Genomic DNA, 21,570 nt, shown 5'->3' on the forward strand with positions numbered 1-21,570 from the left:
CTGTCCTTTGTTGAGAGTGGGGTTTTGAAGTCTCCCACTATTAATGTGTGGGGATCTATGTGTGGTTTAAGTTTTATTAAAGTTTCTTCTACAAATGTGGGTCCATTGTATTTGGGGCATAGATGTTCAGGATTGTGATGTCTTCTTGTTGGAATTTTCCCTTGATGAGTAAGAAGTGTCCTTCCCCATCTCTTTTGATTAAGTTTGAAAGTCTATTTTATTAGATATTGGAATGGCTTACTCCTGCTTGCTTCTTGGGTCCATTTGCTTGTAAAACCGTTTTCTAGCCTTTTACTCTCAGGTAATGTCTATCTTTGTGAATTAGATGTGTTTCTTGTATGTAACAGATTGTTGGGTCTTGTTTGTTCATCCATTCTGTTAGTCTGTGTCTTTTTATTGGAGAATTGAGTCCATTGATGTTGAGAGAGATTAATGACCAGTGACTGTTAGATCCTTTGATTTTGATGTTGGCTATGGTAGTGTGTTTGTGTGCTTGGCTACTTTTAGTTTTGTTGTAGTGAGGCTATTTATTTCCTGTGTTTTCTTGAATGTAGCTAGCTTTTTTGGGTTGTATTTTTCCTTCTAATACCTTTTAAACTGCTGGATTTGTGGGTAGGTATTGTTTAAATTTGTTTTTGTCATTGGATATCTTGTTTTCTCCATCTATGATGACTGAGAGTTTTGCTGGGTATATAGTAGCCTGGGCTGACATCTCTGTTCTCTTAGAGTCTGCATGATATCTGTCCAGACCCTTCTGGCTTTCATAGTCTCTATTTAGAAGTCAGGTGTGATTCTGATGAATTTGCCATTATTACTTGGCTGTTTTCCCTTGCAGGTTTTAGTATTTTTTCTTTGTTTTGTATACTTACTGTTTTGATTATTATGTGGCGGAAGGATTTTCTTTTCTAGTCTAATTTATTGTGTGTTTTGTAGCCCTTTTGTATTCTTATAGGCCTCTCCTTTAAGTTGGGGAAATTTTCTTCTATGATTTTGTTGAAAATATTTTCTGGGCCTTGGAGACGGGAATCTTCTTTTCCCTCTATTAGTGTTCTTCTTAGGTTTTGTCTTTTCATGTTGTCTTGGATTTCTTGGATGGTTTGTGTCAGGAATTTTTTAGATTTAACATTTTCTTTGACGGATACATCATTTTCTTCCATTGTAACTTCCACACCTGAGATTCTTTCTTCCATCTCTTCCATAGTCTATTGGTTATGCTTACCTCTGTAGTTCCTGTTTTCTTCCCTAAGTTCTTTCTCTCCACAATTTCCTTCATTTGTGTTTTCTTTAATTTTTCCAATTCTATCTTCAGATCTTGAGCTATTCTGTTGATTTTCTTTACCTGTTGGACTGTATTTTCCTGTTTTTCCTTCAATTCCTTCAGCTGTTTGTTTGAACAATCCTCTGTTTCTTTTATTTCTTTCAGTGATTTAAGTATTTCCTCTCTAAAGTCCACAAACTGTTTGGCTGCATCTTCCTGTATTTCTTTACAGATGATTGTAATTTGTTTGTCTTTATCTTCCTCCATTTCTTTATGGATGGCCATCATCTGGTTGACTGTATCTTTCTCTAGTTCTTTACGCATTTTGTTTCCTTTATTATCCTCTTCATAAGCATGGATGTAAGGTCATCTTCTTGAATTTCATTTATGCTGGAGTGTCCAGGGCTGTTTGCCCATGGATATGTGGGTTCTGGAGATGTCATATTGCTCTGTCTTTTGTTGACTGGGCTTTTATGGATTTTAGATGGGTGACCTGAGAATGGACCCGATTGATTTTCACACCATGGGGTTTCCTCTCACCTGGGAAACATGATCGCTGGTTTTTTTTGGGCCCAGAGTTCAGTCTCTTGGTCGCTGTGCCGACACTGCTGTCCTGCTCCTCAGACAGTGTCCTCCTGGCGCTGCCATCTTGGATCAAGATCGTTATTAAGTTCTTTAAGCATAGTGAAGTGGTGAAGCCCATGATGGCTGCATACATTCTTCAAATTTTTAATTTTCATCTGAAAGCTCAAATTTTATTATTGGCAGAGAATGTTGACAATTGTTGTTCAAGTTCTTTTTTTTTTTTAAAAAAAAAAAAAATCTGCCAAAGTCAGGAATGGTGGCATACATCCTTAATCCCAGCACTCAAGAGGCAGAAGCTGGCAGATCTCCGTGTGTGTGGGGCCAGCCTTGTCTACATAGTGAATTCAAGGACAGTTACGAATACATGAGGCCCTGTCTCACTAACCCCTTCCCAGTGACCATCAGCTTTCAGGGCTTCTCAGTTAGGGTTGGGACTCCTGAACCCTTCCCTTCATGCTAGAATGGGACTGACAGGACCTTGTACAGACATCATTCTTTAAAGATGCCACTTTGTTCAATCTGTTTTTTTTTATGAATTTAAAACAAGTCATGTGCTGCACACATGACTAAAAAGGAGAGCCATAAGCAGGAGCCATTACCGTAGGAACAGGTGTAGGGTGTTCAGAAGCCATTAAAATAGTCTGAACGAAACAAGGTGGCCCAAATTAGAGCAGTGGCAGTAGGAATCAATAATTGGGTGCAAAAAGTAAAATCTGCTTGATTTGGCAATTTTCTTAAAGCAGAGGGTGGAGAGATGATTAAGCTAATTTATATCAGGAATACAAAGGTGATTCACACTAGGAGATCTAATAATATCCCTGTCAAATTTAAAAGCAACATCTAAATACATGCTTGAAAGGATTTTGCTAGGCTTAGTGGCACACTCCTGTATTCTAAGCCCTCAAGAGGAGGCTAAGGTGATTTTCAAAAAGGCAAAACCAAGGGAGATGGCTCAGTGGATAAAGGCTCCTGCCACAAAGCCTAAGGACCCAAGTTAGATCCCTAGGACCAACCACCTTCTCAAGTTATTCTTTGAACTACACATCTGTGCCTGCGCATGTTCACAAATAGACAGATGTATAGAAGGAATCTTTTGTGTAATGTAGAGATGCAACACCTGCCAATTAAATAAACCTATGGCCAGGGCCTGGAGAGATGTCTCAGAGGTTAAGAGTACTGGCTGTTCTTCCAAAGGGGCTGAGTTCAATTTCTAGCAACCACATGGTGGGTCATAACCATCTATAGTGAGATCTGGTGCCCTCTTCTGGCATGTAGGCATACAAGCAGGCAGAATGCTGAATCAATCAGTCAATCTATGGCTTATTACTGAGGCAGGAAATAGGTGGCAGAAGGGATTCTGGGATAGAGCCAGGTGTACAAGATTCAACCAGCAAGATGTGAGGAATATTAGACTTATGGTGCCTGATCTCAGGTAACGAGCCATGTGGCTAAATGTAGTGTAATGGGTTATTTTAAGTTATGAGTGAGTCAGAGAAGAGCCTTGCTGTATGGCCCAAGTATTTGTATAATATTTAGTGGGTCTCATGAGTTGTTATTCTGGGAGCTTGGGGACAGGAGAAAAAGCCGACCCCCAAACATAATGGCATTCTACTACACAAAAATGATTTAAAAAGAAAAGAAAAACAAATAAGAAGTGGTTGCTGAGAGTTGGCAACTAGGAGAGTTGTATTTGTATGTATTGAAGTTAAATTTTATAACTGCACATCTCAGCATCAGTATCTGTAAGTTGCTCTCTCCCTTCACAGACAGGCTTTTTAGTTAGTTAGTTTGTTTTTAACAGATGAAGTAAAAATTAATCTGCCACCCCCGATTTCCCAGTTTTACTTCCCAGAGTAAAAAGTGCCAAGAGTCACTATTTATGTCATTAGTTTAAAGACATAGAATTACATTACACTATCCTGCAGGTTTCTGCTTTTTGTTTTGTTTTTCAGACAGGGTCTCATCTAGCCCTGGTTGACCTTGAACTTGCTATGAAACCAGGAATGGCCTTGAACTTCTATCCTCCTGCTTCCACTTCCTGAGTGGTGGGAGTAGAGGTATAGGCCATCATGTCTAGTCTTTTGGTTTTGGGGTCAAGTCCCACACTGCCAACTGAGTCTTTTCTGTAGTTCTTCACTGTCATGTCCGCGTGCATAGGCGCTCTGAAGTTCTATCACAGGTTTTCGAAGCTTTACCTGCATGCCATGGAATTTCTTTGTGGTAAAATTGCCCATCACCTCACATCTTGAATTAATTAATAACTGCCAGTCTAGTTTTGCAGTTTTTCCAGCCTGACACTGAGTTAACACCTCAACATTGTCTCCTGCTATCCTGTGTACTCTCTCTGAGCCTCAACTTGATTCCTTGCCTATGTCAAATGTCTGTCTTTCCTTTTTGAGCTCCATCCCTTAAGGAGGTAGTCAGATTCTTGAGACTGGGGAGCACTAGATTTTCTAAATCTAGCACTTTATCAAATAATACATGGCTTATAGTAGATGTTCGCTAACATTTGATACTTATTTAATTCATTTATGTATTCAGCTGCAATATAGATGTGTTGAATACTCTTCAGCATTTTGTCCTCATCTCCTACTTCAGTCCCAGCTCAACTATAACCTCCCCCTAATGCCCCCATAAGTAACCCAAAGTGCTTTATGCTGCTGATTTTACTGTCAGTTTACTTTATAGTCCACAGTGTTTTGCTTCCCTGTTTGAGGCTATCACATCAGCATCCACAGATAAACACTGAAATGTTTATAGAGCTGTTTCCCTTGTTATGCTCGATCTCCTTTCCTAGTGTCTTAACGAGCATGCTGTCTTTATAAACGGGAAACAATTTAAGAGAATAGCTACAGAGGTACATCTCCCTACCACCACCTCTGTAGTAGTGACGAACCCTGGGACTGCACATTTACCTGTTCTGGGTGACATACTTTTTGTTCCTCAGTTCCTGGCTTTTTAGAAGCCTGCACTGCTTCTGTGGCCTGCATAGTACTGCCATTTCTTTTCCTTTCTTTCTCGTAAGATTGGTGTGTTCTTGCTACCTCCCTGTCTGATTCCTTCTCTGTCCTTTGTCACAAAACTTCTGACTCTGGTGTGGCAATGAAACTGCTTTGCTACAAGTCCCCCTCTGGTTGTGCCCCCTTGGTACTCCTGGCCTCTCTGGGGTCCTCTTTCTGTTTTCTCATCCTTACCAGCTGACTTCTGGTTTCTTCTCTGTCCTTTTCATAGGTATGTGTCCCAGGAGGCTACCCATATCTGTTTCTCACCTTGCTCTTAGTCTTCCTCCATGCTGCTCTTGTCCTGTGCTTTCACTGATCTTCTTGGTTACTTGAGACAAGGCCTCATGTAGTCCAAGCTGGCTTCAAACTCAGTATGTAGCTGAGGAGGACTTTGACTTCCTGCTTCTGTCTTCCAAGCATTTGTGTCACCACATCTAGGTTAAGGACACTGAGCTGACAGTCCCACATTCCTATCATCTGCCTAAATGGAACTTCATGCTTGTATTTCTGCCTGTTCTTGGACACATGTTGCTGAACTGTCTGTCCTTCAGACCTGATATCCTGTTCCACACAAAATTAGAATGGCACAGCATTAACCCTATCCCCTGACAACAGTGAACAGATAAGCCTTTCTAGCGAGATGGCTCTGCAGGTAAAGGTGCTTGCAGCCAAGCCTGACTACCTGGAGCTCAACCCCCAGTACCAATATGGTGGAAGGAGAGAACTGACTGCCACAAGTAGTACTCTGACTACTCCTCCACACTTGTACTGTTACACATGTCAGCCCACTTGGCTTGCTCTCTCTCTTTCTCTCTCTCTCTCACACACACTCAGACACAGAATAAGAAAGACATTGTTAAATAATAGAAAATTTGTTTCAGTGCTGGGATTGAATCTGGTGCCTTGTGTGTACTAAGCACACATTCTATTACTGAGCAACACACCAGCCCTAAAGGAGTGTGTGCGTGCGCATCCATGTGTGCATATGCATGTATGTGCATGTGTGTGTGTATGTGCTTAGATTTACTACTTAATAGTTATGTGATCTTGCCCAAGTTCCATAACTTCCCTTTCCTTAGTGCCTTCATTGGTAAATGAGGGGTAATGGTGTGTTGTGAGGGTGAAGTGGTTTCTCAGAAAATAGCATGTTCAGTGTGGTAGCCAATGCATTGCCTGTTCTTTCTCAAGCACAGAAACCACAGCTGGTCCTGTGCCCTTTTCCTTTCTGTTCTCCACTGTGGGACACTTTGTACTCGCCAGAGTCAGAGTTCAGAAGCGGACATTGTGTCCATTGTATCGTAGCATTCCCTGTGAAAAGTTGGACTTGCGGCCTGGCCACGACTTCATATCTAGCCCTGCTTTCCCTGCCACAGGTGTGTCCAGTGACCAGCACACTGCTGTCCATGCTGTGACCTTGCATGCCTTGGGGACCTCAATGGACTGCTTTTTCTTTGCTTGAGGTGCCCTTCTTTTTCTGGTTTGTCTGTGAATCTTTATTAATCCTTTAAGAACGTACAGAGTGCAGGGAATCATAGGAAAGAAGGGGAGTTAGTGTGACGTGGAAAGAACAGGAGCTCCACAAGGACCAAATATATCTGGGCACAGGGTCTTTTATGAGACTGACACTCAACCAAGGGCCATGTATGGATATAACCTAGAACCTCTGCTTGGATGTAGCCTGTGGTAGCTCAGTAACCAATTGGTTTCCCACAGTAAGGGGAACAAGGACTATTTCTGACAGAAACTCAATGGCAGGCTCTTTGACCTCCCCACCCCCCAAGGGGGGAGCAGTCCTGGTAGGCCACAGAGGAGGACTTTGCAGCCAGTCCTGAAGATACCTGATAAAACAGGGTCAGATGAAAGGGAGGAGGTCCTCCCCAATCAGTGGACTTGGAAAGGGGCAGGGAGGAGATGAGGGAGGGAGGGTGGGATTGGGAGGCAATGAGGGAGCGGGATACAACTGGGATACAGAGTTAACAAAATGTAACTAATAATAAAAAAAAATTAAAAAAATAAAGACTTGAAAAAAAAAAAAAAAAGAACATGCAGAATCATTTATGCTCCTAAAACCATGTTGTATTGCAATGATATCTCTTTTCCTCTCCTTATACCCCTCTCCAGGATTTTGTTTTGTGACCTGGGCTGCCTTGGAATTATCTGTTTATCTCATGTGTGCCTCAAACTTTTGATCCTGCCAGGCATGGTGGCACATGTCTTTTTAATCCCAATACTTGGGAAGCAAAGGCAGGCTGATCTATGTGAGTCTGAAGCCAGTCTGGTCTGCATAGTTCTAGGCTATTCTATATTCTGTATTCTAGGCTAGCCAATGCTTCATAGTGAGATCTGTGTCGCAAACAAAATAACAAAGTTATGACTCCCTACCTCAGTCACCTGGGTGCCCAGGCTTGTGGCAGTGACTTGTTTCCAAGGTTGCCTTCTTGCTCATACAGTGAGTTCTGGTGGGGCTATAGCCTCTTCCCCTGTTGGAGCAGGGCTTTGCATGACTGGCACAGAGCACAGACTCCATTCGTGCTAATTGGTGTTCAGGGTTTGGAGTTTACTAAGATTTTGGTGCTTCAACCTCAGGCTGCAGGAACTGGCTGACCGAGTACTTGAGCGCTTCCAGGCATTGGGGCTGATAGTGAAGGAGTGGAGCAGTGTGAAGCTGCATGCCACTGTCATGAACACACTCCTCCGAAAAGACCCCAACGGTAAGTTCCCCCGGAGCTGTGGCAGAGCTATGATCAGCAAGGCCTCTGTGACCAGCTAGATCCTTAAATGAGTGGCAGCCACAAACCTCTGATATGCCTTTGTTGTAATGAACCCAGTGGAAGTGTCAGGGGCATGCACTTACTTCTGCTACATATGGGGCTGTAAGATTTTGCAAACAAAAATATGAGCTGAGGGCTGGGGAGCAGTTTAGGGTAAAGGCCTTGCTTGGTATGCATAGGCCCTACTTCTACTCCTTAACATCTCTCCCCTAGAAAGGATTTAAGATGCCCATGTAAACTCAACCTAAACAGTGCAGAGCCTCAGTCTCCCTGCCCTGCCCCCTTCTCAGTGCCATCCACCCTGTTTTTTGAGATGGTCTCCCATGTGCCTATAACTCAGTAAGATAATCTGGCTCTCCAGTGAGTTCCAGATCCTCCTATCTCTACTTCTTTTGGGCTAAAGTATAAGTGTTCCACAGTGCTGGTTCTGGGGGTTAAGCTCAGTGAGGTCCTCATACTTGCATGGCTCATATTTACTGACTGAGCATCTTCCTACCACAGTTTCTACTTTTTAACAAGGTTTTTTGTTGTGTTTTTTTTTTTGGGGGGGGGTATTCATTTACTTTTTTTCCAAACTGATTAAGTTCTTTGTTCATAGCAGGGAAGCTGTTTTTATTTGTTGTTTGTATTTTTGAGACAGGATCTCATGTAACCCAGGCTGGCCTTAAATTTGCCATGCAGAGGAAGATGACCCTGAACTTTTTTGATCTCCTGCTTCTATATCCCAAGTGCTGGAGAGTTCTACCATGTCTGTTTTTTTTTTTTTTTTTTTCCTGTAAGCTGAGGGGTATGCCTGAGACTGGCATCTTCTTTAGTATACTGGCCATGCAAGCTAGGTCAGGAGTTCCCACACAGATAGCTCATGGAATTTTTAGAACTCTGGGCAACTTCTTCAGTTCTGATCTGGGATCTTCAGACCTGTACAATATGAGAGATACTGAAAAGTAGAAACAGGAATGCGTGTAGATTGTCTGTAAGCAGGAAAGACTAGAAATACGGATTCTTATAGGTGGTCGGTAGGTAGGCAGGAAAGAGTAGAAATAGAAATGCTTGCAGATGGTCTGTTGGCAGGCAGGAAAGGGTTACCAGTCAGAAAACATGCTGAAAGTTAAATAATTCTTGAGGGTCCTTTGAATTTTCTTTTCCCTGTATTGAAATTTTTACTTGAAAAGGACATGAAAAGATATGCTACTTTTTTTTTTTCTCTTGTCTGTTCCCTTTGATAATCTTCTGGCTGTCCTTTAAGGACATCTTTTGGGACATGCAACCCAATTTAACTTAGTTAGCTAGAGTATAGTTTTGCGTAGGCCAAGGTCATGGACTTGCTGTCTTTCGGTGTAGGATGTAAGGATAGCTTCAATGGTAATACCCCTCCCCTGAATTTGGAAGGGAGTTCTTAGGGAGTCAACCTAAAGCCTGGACACCAGAAATTTTGAATAGTCTATTGTGAGCTTCTCTGTGTGTGTGTGGTTTTTTTTTTTTTAATGAAGCAAGCATATTTCTTTTCTTTTTTTTTTTTTTAAGATTTATTTACTTCTTATGTATACAATGTCTGTCTGCATTCACACCAGTAGTTGCTGGGAATTGAAATCAGGACCTCAGGAAGGGCAAGCAATGCTCTTTGCCCCTGAGCCATCTCTCCAGTCCCCAGCTTTTGTGTATTCTAATACAATTAAAACAACATGCCATTTATTTGGGGGTTGTAGAACCTCAAAGGTGACTTAGTGGAGAACGGCGGTCCGTGGTGGAGCTCCTTAGTTACCCAGTGCTTGGAGAATGCCGAATGAATGAAAATACATACAAGGAGTTGGGGGTTGCAGCTAGGGAAGCGTCCTCTATTGACTCTTAGCTGCTTTTCCCCTACCTTGTGCAGCTTTCTAAACAGGAGGTAAAAAGTTTGCTAGTCAGCATGTGGACCTGTAGACACGCAAGAGGGTAGGTACAAACAAACTTTTCAGGTTCTTCTCACACTTTCTTTGGATTATTTACAGCTGAAGGCAGGTACAATCTCTACACAGCAGATGGCAAATATATCTTCAAGGAAAGAGAATCATTTGATGGCCGAAACATATTAAAGGTCAGTATGATGCCCGGGGACGTAGAAGTCTTTTAGTGATACCCTTAGTGAGGGAAGAAGCAGGTTGCCACTTTATAAGTTTTATGTTTCCTCCTGCTTTTCATGAAAGGATAGCAAAATATTTTAATGTCAGAGAGAGGTATTGGGGGAGATCCCTAGATCCATCCATCCATCCATCCATCCATCCATCCATCCATCCATCCATCCATCCATCCATCCGTTTGTCCATTGATCTTCTTGAGTATTTGAAATTCATGATTTAACAAAGAGTAACATTTCCTGGCTACTTTGATACTTGATTTGAACCTAGTGAATTTTACTTTATACTCTAGAGGTTTGAGTTTGCATTTAAAAAATTATTTTGATCTAGTTCATTTTTTATCTCTTCACCCACAGAGTTGCTCTCCAAGGTTACTTCTAGTCTGTTTTACTCAGGAGCAGCCTAAAAGCAGGTAGTTGGTGTCTGCCTGCTGATACCTGGCTGTTCTGAATCACATTAATCTCTGAGACAGAAGTGCAAGGAGCTCTTGGGCCTTGCATGTCTCTGTCTCCTGCACTGTACAGGTTAACGTGCTGTTGTTCCTCTGGGCAAAGACAAACAAACAGGTTTTTGATGATTCCCTTGCTTGGTGATGGTCACACGATTTCCAGGCCAGGAGTGTTTTCTAGAGGGAGAGAGGGTGTGCATGCCTATTAGGCAAGGTTTTGTAGAGGAGCAGAAAGACTGAATTTATACATATTAAAGGGGTATTTATTAGAGTTGCTTACAGGCTGTGGAACATCTGGTCCAACTGGCTATCTCTTGATGGAAAGTTCAAGATAGCCCTTCAGTCTGTTGGGATTGTGCAGCAAAGTCACATAGCGGGTTTACAAGTCACACCACATGACTGGTTCCATGTGGGAAGTTTATTGAGGAAAGGGGGAAGGGGTCACAGAGACTTCTCTGGGCAGGGTAGGAGAGAGAGAGAGAGAGAGAGGGAAAGAGATTGGAGGTGGTGCGAGTTCTCTTATAAGGTGACCTGGAGCATGCGCAGGTGGTTTCAGGTGGTCTGTAGGTTCTCTCTGAAGCCTGATATCTGGTTTGTCAGGTCCCTTGGGGCTGGCCGTAGAGATGCTTGCTTACGGATCCTAACACAGTCCTTGAAGCTGGATATCCTGGCTGATCTTCAGTATACACTGGAATCCCAAAGAAGTAGGTTCTGGTACTAGCAAAGGAATGAACTTGCTGGTGAGAGTGAGAGTAAGCAGGCAAAGAGAAAGCACTTCCCTTTTTCATGTCCTTCATATAGCCTGGCACAAGAAGGTGTGACCCAGGTTTAGGGTGGGTCTTATCACATCAGATGATCTGTGTTTGTCGTGGGGTTCCCCCCTCAGATGACCTAGTTAAGGAAAATCCCTCACAGGCGTGCCCAACTGCTTTAGTTTTAGTTGATTCCATGTGTTGTCAAGATTAGCCATCACAGTGTGTATGATGATCAGAGCCGCTTCATCTTTGGTGTGCCTGTCCTTTCCTTTCCCTTCCCTGCTTCCCTTCCTTTACCTCATCTCAAAACTCGTTCCTGACTTGTACCACAGGCTATTTGAGCTTCATTTTAATTCCATGAGAATCAAGTTGGCTTTAAGCTGTTCCTAAAGAATTTCTTTCTCCATCTTTTTCTTAAAAAAAAAAAAAAAAAATTTTTTTTCAAACCAACGACAGCAAAAACCAAAGTAAGGCCGACACGGTGTAAGCTGAATTTAGGAGATGGAAGGAGAAGCATCAGAACCTCAGTGAGTCTGAGGTTGGCCTGAGCTACATAAGACCCTGTCTCAAAAACCAATGAAACAAACACTAGCAATGAATGGAAAATTCTCAAACCAAGGAAATAGAGGGAGAGAAGCATTGAATCCAATAGAAGAATGGTGATGTTAATTACAACTGAATTCATGTCAGCTGGCCCCTCACCTACAAGCTACATCATAAACATGGAACTGGTATTCAAGGATGGTGGTGCTTGTGGGATGCTGTGGTGGAATGCTTGTCCAGCACACCCATTCTCCCCCCTCCTCCAGGACCATAAATCTGGGGAGACCTGAATACCCTATGATGGCATGAGTATAGCTCCCTCTAGTGTTAACAAACACCACTCTGCCACAGTACCCATTTCCATTCCTCCTCAGTTTAGAGTTGGGCGCTGGGAGAGGTTGGAGACCAGTTAGTGTAATTCCTCATCTGAGTCTCTGACACAGGATCCACTGTGGTTAGACTTGCCAAAAGTAGTTTTAGTTAGTGGCATAGACTACAGTCCAGAAAATACTCATAACTTTTGGTTTTAGCATTTTCCTGCTGTTCTGTGCAAAGTGATTGGTATATCGGTGGAGAGCATAAGATATTTGAGGTCATGTCTGTCAGAACCAGAGTAATGGCTAATTAAAACTCCTAAGTGGTGGGGTATACTTTTGAGGCTGAGCAGTAGGCCAATGATAGAATATGTGTTCAGTAGAAGCTGGATGCTCCAGCACCAAAATAATGACAGTCAGAATTCCATGCTGAATCCACCACCAGTAAAAACTTCTTGACTCTGAAAGTGAAACAGTGGTTAGGACTCAGTTCATGCATTTTGGGAATACAACCTCTAAGGGATACAGTTTAGCAGGCAGTAGGTGGATGTGTAGAAGGGAATTAAGTACCTTTGAACACAAGACAGAGCATCCTCTAATATATGTAGTTTCTCTTCTTTTACTCTTAAATAATTAGTTCCAGAAAGTAGAATCTTTCAGTTATGTTTCAACCAAATCAAGGTACTGTGGGTGTAATTGGCATACCACGCCAGCATCAATACACCCTGTGTAACTGCAGCTGACCACCTTTTGGAATTGCTGTGTCAACTAGAACATGAGAACCCAAACCCTGTGAAACCCTGGAAATGAAAGAAAATATTTAGAAAACCAGCCAATTGTTTTTATATTTTAATGATGAAATTATTCTTATTTTAATTTTTGTATTTTGAGACAGGATCTTATTATGTAGCCATGGCTGTCTTGGAACTCATTATATACACCAGGGTATCCTTGAATTCATAGAGATCAGCCTGCCTCTGTCTCCCAAATGCTGGGATTAAGGGTGTGCACCACCAAGCCTTGCTTATTTTGAGTTTTAAATTACATGCACACAGCATATGGAGGCCAGATGACATCTTGCTTGAGTTGATTCCTCCCTTTCACCTTAGAGTCCCAGGGATCAGACTCAGGTAGTCAGACTTGGTGGCAGGTATTTTTTCAGAATGAACTATTTCACAGACCTCAAAGTTATTTTAAGAAAGTAAAATAAAGTCATTAAGAAGATAGGAACTGACTGATTAAATAGTAAGCTAACCACATTGGGTACTAAGGAGCGCAGTCTTACTGTGCAGCACACTAACAGCTATGTACAGAGCAGGGATCAAGAGTGTCTGTGGGAGGATTGGATAAAGTCAAGCTCCTCAGCTAGTCATGGAGAGACAACGCTGGAAAAAGTCATTGCTCATTGCTGTAGGAATTTAATTAGTGCCTGCCGATTGCTGCTCTGCTTCAGAAGGGAAATAGATCTTCTTGGCTCCATGAAATAGTATGTGTTCTCAGTGCTTTAGTAATAAGAAAAAAGTCCCTAATGGCTTTTAGAAGGTACTTTTTTCTTTTGTGTAGCTCTGTTGAGAGCCAAAGAGGCTGTAATTGACTAGTGTGCTTATTCCGAGTTAAAATAAGAATTCCCTTTGAAAGGCTTTGGAAGGAGGACCTGACAAGGAATTACTCTGCTATGCCATTCAAAGCAGACAAGGAGAAGACATAGTCAGCTATGGTGTTTTTATGGCAGGTGATAGCTCTAGAAGGAGGATGCATTAGTGAAGATGGCCCAGTATAAAGTAATAGGATGATGCTACCTGAGAGTTTCCATTTCTAAGAGGTGGTAGGGGAGATGCTGTTTGTGTAGCCATTGGCTGTGAGGCCATGGAACTGGAGAAACAAGACTGACATTAAGACAGAGGGAGCTAAGGGAAGAAGTGATTGGTCATCATCAGCAGCCCCTGACAGCCAGTTATGATGGCCTTCTGTTTGGGAGACTTGGGAAGTAGCCTGAAGTAACAGAATCTGTCTCTAAGACTCTCCCTCAACAGACTGCTCACCAATGTGTGTAGACTACAGACTGAGGAAGCAGTCCTAGGTGGCAAAGTCAAACCAAGAAGTCTCAGAGGCCATGGAAAACACTGCAGGTCCCAGACCAGAGGGTGCTGCCTTTTCCTTAAAGACCTAGAAACTCCTCATACAGGCTGAGTGATGCAGGCCAGTAATCTCAGCTGTTCACAAGCTATTCAGGAAGATGACAAGTCTAAGGCCCACCTTGGCAACTTACTGAGACCAGGTCTTAGAAATACCAAAATGGAGCTGAAGATGCAGCTTGGTGGTGATTGCTTGCCTAGCGTGCACAAGGCCCTGGGTTTATTCTTTGGAACTGGAAGGGGAAGTTTATTTTAATCCTGATATCCTAACTCATGTGTGTAACCCTAGCACTTGGGAGTGGGAGCTGAGGCAAAAGGATTGTTGTACATTTAAGGCCACCCTGAGCTAATAAGCTCCAGGCCAGCTTAGGCTGCAGAACATGACTCTCTCAAAAACAAAAACAAAACAATGTGAAAAATATAAGGCGAGTCTGGGGACATTAATTTATTATGAGAATTGCTTAAACTTAGGAGACTGGCAGCATTAAGCTGGGTATATTAATTTTAATAGTTTCTCCTAAAATATCATTTCAGTCATTCCTGTCATCCTGAGACTAGATTTAGATGTGAACTAGAGTTATAGCATTTTATTTTCACTTGATCCTGTTTCCCTTCCTTAGAGTCCTTAAGAGTAAATCAGAAAGGATAAATGCATCTCATTTATTTATTTTTAACTTTTAGAACTGAGCCTCATTAGGAGAGAGAGCTATGTGATCTTGGTGGGGAGGCACAGTCAGGCCTTTGTATAGGAGAGTGATTAGGAAAGAGGGTGGAACATCATTTCAGAGGCTGCGTGAGCGCCCATGAAAGAGAGAGAGAGTCAATGTTTAATGTGCATCCCATCTGTCTTTCAAAACGAGGATTGATAATCTTACCCCATGTCCGCTCTCTTGATTATCTTTTTTAGATGTATAGATTTCATTATGTTTATCATATCTTATAGGTCTATATAAGTGAGTTTATACCGTGTTTGTCTTTCTCCTTCTGGGATATTTCACTCAGGATGATCTTTTCTAGGTCCCACCATTTGCCTGCAAATTTCATGACTTCCTCCTTTTTGATTGCTGAGTAGTATTCCATTGTGTAAAAATACCACAATTACGTAACTGATAAGAAAAAAATAAAATTAAAAAAAAATAAAAACAAAAAAAAAAAAAGAAAGAGAGAGAGACCTTGTCCAAAGCCTAGACAGGAGCTTCTTTAGGAGAAAGCTTCCATGAATATTATAAAGAGCTTCCATATATATTATAAAGAACAGCCTTCAGAGAAATCCCCAGAATGGATGCATTTCAGTGAGATAGTTAGTTTTACTTAGAGAAGTTTTCATAAAGGAAGTTTGAATTTCGTAAGGGAGTTTTTGTTTTTGTTTTTGTTTTTCTGCAAATGTACATGGGCAGACCATATATATATTGTCTGAAAGAATCATAGAAACAGCATAACTGCTGGCCAGGTCAGGAAGTAGAACACGGCCCACACTCTGCTTTTGTTGCAGAGTGAACCTCAAGTCCATCGTTTACATGAGGCTCATTCTTGGTCTTTGTTGTACATTGTGTGGGTGCATCTGCCTCTGATAAAGCAGACAGAGCTATGTGTCTGTTCTGCCCCTGTTTCCTTCCTGTAAGTGCTGCTGTGTGTCTGTCCTGCCTCTGTTTCCTCATTTCCCCAGTTAGGACCATGCTTCCTTGGATGTGGGAGTTCCACTTCCTTACTACATCTGTCAGTTTTCACCCAAGATCCCACTGTCATCTTCTACCTTCATGGTAGGAGTTGAGGTTGGATAGTGTCGGTCGTCTGACTGTTTTTCAGTATTTGGCTATCTTTTTTTTTTTTTATTTCTAAATAAACTTTAGAATCAATTTGTTGATATCCATAGAATTTTTTTCTGGGGATTTGATTGAAGTTGTCTTAAAATCAACAAATCAAGTTGGAGCTATCCATGAATTATTTAGTTTTAGGGTTTGTTTTTTTTGTTTTGTGGTTTCCTCAGATAGAGATTACTTAATTTTGTTAGCTTTTTATCTTTCCTTTTGGGATGTCAGGATAAATGATACTTCATTTAAAATTTATTTAATTTCATTTACTTGTGAATGTTTTGCCTGCATGTCTGTGAACCATATATATTCCTGGTACCCTTGGAGGCCAGAAGAGGGTGCTGGATTCCACAGAACTAGAATTACAGATGGTTGTGAGCCATGTAGATACTGGGAATCAAACCCATGTCCTTTGGAAGAATAGCCAGTGTTCCTAACCACTGAGCTATCTTTGCAGTCCTGTCCTTTTTCCACTCCCCTTTTTGGTTTTGTTTTGTTTGTTTTGAGACAGGGTTTCTCAATGTAGCCCTGGCTATCCTGAAACTTGTTCTGTAGACTAGGCTGGCCTCAAACTCAAGAGTTCTGCCTGCCTCTGCCTTCTGTGTGCTGAGATTAAAGGCATGAACCACTACAGCCCAGCTTCTAGCCTCTATTTTAATGTCAATTGCTGATTGCTCACTGATGATAAATATAAAACTGACACTTGTAAGTGTCTTATAAGCATGATAGATATTATCACTAAGTCTAAGAGAGGTGGTTTGTTTTTTGTTGTTTTTGTTTTTATGGGGCAAGGTCTTACTGTGTCACCTTGGCTGCCCTAGAGCTCACTATGTAGACCAGGCTGTCTGGAAACTTAAGAGTTCTGTCTGCCTCTGCTTCCTGAGTGCTGGAATTGGGCATGAGCCACCATGCCCAACTTGGATTTTTTACCTAGACCATCATGTTCTCTGTAACATGTTGTTGAATATTAAAGTTTAATATTGATTTGTCTTTTAACTAAACAGTGGTTATTCCTAAACCAGCTATATACCCAAATCACTACAAAGAAACTAGGATTTATTTAATTAACCTAGAGCACAATGCTGGGCACTAGTTATCTATCCTAAACCTTCAAGCCCACATAGTTTCCTCCCATTCAGATTTCCCACATTATACTTGCTTTTATTCATATCTTAGGTCCAGTTCATCTCTACTCATGGTTCCAAGTTCTCTCTTCCTGAACTCTCCTCTCTTACTCCCCGCACTTGCTTCTTTCTCCTCCCCTCCAGACCAGGATGTCCTACCCTATTCTCTCTATTGCTCAGCATTGGTTGGTTGTTTAATTGAAAATACAGAGAACAAATGGTGGCATGTTTACACAAACTTGAGACAAGTGATGCCTAGAATAAACATCACAATGCAGTGTCCAGATTGAAACCAGGTTTTGGGGTAGAGAAATCAGCATTTGAATGAACAGGGGTAAATTGTATACATTCCACAAGAATATTATACCAATGGTGACAAAAGATTGTTACATTGCTTCCTTCCAAGTAGGTATTCCTTTTATTTACTTATTTTTTTCTTACTTTCTAGGACTTTGAGTATGTTCTGAAAGGCAGGGGTGATAGGGGCATCTTTGACTTATTCCTGACTTAGCAGGAAAATGTCAGGTTTTCACCATTAAGTATGATAGCTGTAAAGTCCATTTGTTCTGGGTTTTAGTGTTTTATGAGACAGTAGCTCAAGCTGGCCTTGAGCTCTCCATTCTGACTCAGCCTCCCAGTGCGTGAGCCTCCACACCTAATGGTGTTTGTACCTATTCTTCCCTCTTAAACTCTACAAAGCACCTCCAGCACTTTGTCAGTTCCTGCCTCAATTTTCCCAATTTTTTTCCTCAATGCTGTGATTAAGTTGTGATTCTCTGCACCCTCTCATGTCTCTTGGGTGGTTCTGTTACATTACTTTTGTAGTAAGCCTAGGAGTTACTGATCTTAGTTTAAAGAGATTTTTATTTTTTTTTTTTTAATTTTTATTTATTTGTATGTGTGTTCATATGTATGTATGTTAGGTACACATGAGCCATGTTGTGCATGTAACAGTCAAAAGACATCTTTTCAGAAATGGTTCTCTCCACTGACTGTGGGAGCCTGTGGTTGAACTTAGGTCCTCAGACTTGCAAGGCAAGAGTTTTTATTGTCTTCTCAGTGGTCTAACTGGCACTTACTTGCTTTATGTATGGAAAGTTGACTTTTAAGCTCTTTTTGTTGTTGTTGTTGATAATTCACATTTAATGGTGAAAGAATTACATTTACCACATACATCTGAGAATGTTTTTTTAAAATATTTTTTTATTTTTAAATAATTTTATACATTCACTTGTATCCCAGCTGTAGCCCTCTTTACCTCCCAATCCTCCCCTCCCTCCCTCATCTCCTCCCTGCCCCTTCTGAGTCCACTGAGAGGGGGTGTCCTCCTCTCCTTCCATCTGGCCCTAGCTTATCAGGTATCTGTTCAGGATGGTTACAATGTCCTTTTCTGTGGCCTAGCAAGGCTGCTCCTCCCTCAAGGGGGAGGGGAAGCTCATGAGTTCATATCAGAAACAATTCCTGTCTCCCTTACTAGGGAACCCACTTGGATACTGAGCTACCATGGGCCATGTCTGAGCAGGGGTTGTAGGTTATATCCGTGCATGGTTCTTGGTTGGATAAACAGTTTCATAGAAGACCCCTGTGCTCAGATTTATTTGGTCTTGTGGGGCTCCCTGTCCCCTCTAGGATATACTAATTCCTCCTTCCTTCATATGATTCCCTACACTCTGCCAAAGTTTTGGTTATGGGTCTCAGCATCTGCTTTGATACACTGCTAGGTAGAGTCTTTCAGGTGCCTTTTGTGGTAGGCTACTGTCCTGTTACTTGTTTCCTCCTATTTCCAATGTCCATCCTCTTTGTCTTTCTAGATGAGGATTGATCATCTTATCTCTGGACCTCTTTCTTGTTTATCTTCTTTAGGCGTACATATTTTAGTATGTTTATCCTATCTTATAGGTCTATATAAGTGACCTATATACCATGTGTGTCTTTCTGTTAAGCTCTTTTATGGTACACCAAAAGCCAGGAGTCTCACAGCTTAAAAATTGTTGTTTGAGGGCTAGAGGTACAGCTCAGTCAGTAGAGGGCTTGTCTGACATGCACTGGATTTTATCCCGAGAGCCACATGAACCAGGGAGAGTGGTACATGCCTGAAATATTTGTGAGGTGGGGGCAGGATGATCAAGAGTTTGGGGCCAGCATGTTAGACCCTGTCTCAATTAAAGTGTTGCCTGCAAAGAAAAAGCATTACAAGTATATTCTCTTGCTTGAGGAAGAGAATTGTATTTGTTATATAATTTTGTACAATTGAATTCTCAGCTCAAGCATCACCATCCCTGCAAATTGTTTTTTCGTTACTTCGCTTTTTAATTTTTTCTTTAATACTCAAATTTTTCTGAAATCCTTTTGACTAAAGCCATTGCAGTAGGAGAGGATGAGCAGCTGCCAGCTGCACTTGGGGCTACATCTCTATCTCCAGCTTCATGCTGCATATGACATCATCTTTGCTGCCTGATCTTCCTATGACTTGAAAAAAGTAAGTTGTTTTGTTTTTTTGAGACAGTTTCATGTAGTCCAGGCTGCTTTTAAACTCCACTATGTAGCCAACAGTGAACTCCTTCTGATCCTCTGGCCTCCCCTCCTGAGTGCTAGGATTGCTCCTGTGCTCAGTTACCCTTGGTTAATGTCCTGGGGTGGAACATGGCTTTTTGAAGATTAGGGCAGCACTTCACAAATTGAGCTGCATTTCTAGCCCCTAGGATTTGAACATTTTATCTTATTTAGTAAAGTCAGAAAGCAGATGTCACTTCTCTCATCTCTTTTTCTTTTTAGTAAATTTTTTTCTCTTTTTCTTTTTTGTCTTTGTTAATTTCACACATAATGATTAAATTCTTTAGAAAAAGCAACATCACTGTGATAAAGCCAATGCCCATTGAAAATACAGTGTACATGTTGATAGGTACTGGATATTTCTCATGCAATTATTCTAATTCTCCTTTTCTCCTTGTCTGTGACTGGTTTTATTTTCTCAGATGCTAAGACCTGCTAAGATCTTGTGATTTGTAACTTTCCAACCTTTATTGAGTAATTCTAGTTTTCTGTCTATCAGACATGCAGCTCACATAGCAAACTTTTCCTGCTTACATACTAAGTGCAGCTCACTTGACATGATGCTGCTGTGGAACAGCTTCTCTGCATGTTATCGGAAGTAGCCACATTACCCTTGACAGTCACATGACCTAGGCATGGGAGGAACAACTCTGGAGGATTTTTCTTGTATATAAAGGTAAGATGATGGGGCTGGAGAGATGGCTCAGAGGTTAAGAGCACTGGCTGCTCATTGAAAGGTCCTGAGTTCAATTCCCAGGAACCACATGGTGGCTCATGACCATCTATAATAAGATCTGGTGCCCTCTTCTGACATGCAGGTGTACATGCAGGCAGAACAGTGAATACATAATAAATAATAAATAATAAATAAATGAATCTAAAAAAAATAAGATGATATAAAAGAGAAAGAGAACATATACACTAGTTTATACCAGAGTTCAATCCCCAGAACTCATGCGAAGATGGGAGGAGAGAGCACTCCACAGAGTTTACCTCTGGCTGATACAGTGTATCCTGGCTCGAGTGCAAACCCCCCCCCCCCAACACACACACACATGGGGAGGGGAAAGAAGGGGAAGGGAGGAATCGCTTCAGCTGGAGATGGCAACATATACATGTAATCTCAACACTCCAGAGACCGAGACAGGGGGATCAAGAATTTTAAGATCAGGGGTACATAACAAGACCTTATCTCAGATAACCGGGGATGGGGGAGAAAGAAAGAAAAGTAATTATCTTACAAGTCTGTAAGCACAGGCATCTTTTGGACAGAACTTCAGACTATAAGCTTGGAGTGGTGGTCAGCAGGGGGCCAGAAGACCCAGTGTGGCTGAGCACCTGGTGTTTGTTCTTCAGAACAAGAATAAGCTCTGTGTTTTCAGTGGCGGCACAGGACAAGGAACACACTGGCAGAGTCACAGGGCATGAGAAATTATGTGGCACTCAGTTGAAACTGTTGAGGGAGACTGCAGCAAGTGGCAGAGCTCTGACAGGTGTATGTGAGGCCTGGTGTTCCATTTCCAGCAGAATGCACAGCTCTTGTGGCTCATATACTTGTCCTGGAGCACAGTTTGGTCATATGGGGATTACTGAACCCTGGCTTAGAATAGCTTAATCATCTCTTTTTGTATGTGTGTGTTTATGAGCATGTGTGCTTGTGTGGAGGCCAGAGGTCAACATCAGGTCCCTCTCTCAGTTCTTCTTCACATTAAAACTTTTATACAGGGCTGGAGAGATGGCTCAGAGGTTAAGAGCACTGGCTGTTCTTCCAAAGATCCTGAGTTCAATTCCCAGCAACCACATGGTGGCTCACAACGATCTATAATGAGATCTAGTGCAGACAGAACACTGTAATCAATGAATCAATCAATCTTAAAAAAAAACCTTTTATACAACTAGTTTTTCTTTAAGAAAAACTAGTATTGTATTATTGTATTATTTAGTATTATTATTGTATTATTTAGTGTGTGCATATGAACACGTTTGTTGGGGGACTGGACTCAGAAGATGCTTGTGTGGTAAGCAGTTTATGAACTTATCTTCCCAGCTCCTAGTTAATTACATTCTAGCTCACCTAGTGCAACTCTGCTTTTTTTCTTTCTTTCTTTCTTTCTTTCTTTCTTTCTTTCTTTCTTTCTTTCTTTCTTTCTTTCT

At 41.6% G+C, this 21,570-nt stretch overlaps 1 protein-coding gene across 6 annotated transcripts in view; it reads left to right on the plus strand.

Moving 5' to 3' along the window:
- Positions 1-21,570, plus strand: part of Ascc1 (activating signal cointegrator 1 complex subunit 1) — a 92,137-nt gene that overhangs the window by 49,609 nt on the left and 20,958 nt on the right. For all 6 annotated transcript variants that reach the window (XM_055614466.1, XM_055614457.1, XM_055614459.1 and 3 more), the window contains 2 exons: positions 7,432-7,556; positions 9,608-9,693. In XM_055614466.1, the coding sequence (XP_055470441.1) occupies positions 7,432-7,556; positions 9,608-9,693 (211 nt within the window). The remainder of the gene's footprint in view (positions 1-7,431; positions 7,557-9,607; positions 9,694-21,570) is intronic.

This window comes from Psammomys obesus, unplaced genomic scaffold (assembly GCF_907164565.1).
Source record: "Psammomys obesus unplaced genomic scaffold, mPsaObe1.curated_primary_1811, whole genome shotgun sequence".
NCBI classification, from domain to species: domain Eukaryota; kingdom Metazoa; phylum Chordata; class Mammalia; order Rodentia; family Muridae; genus Psammomys; species Psammomys obesus.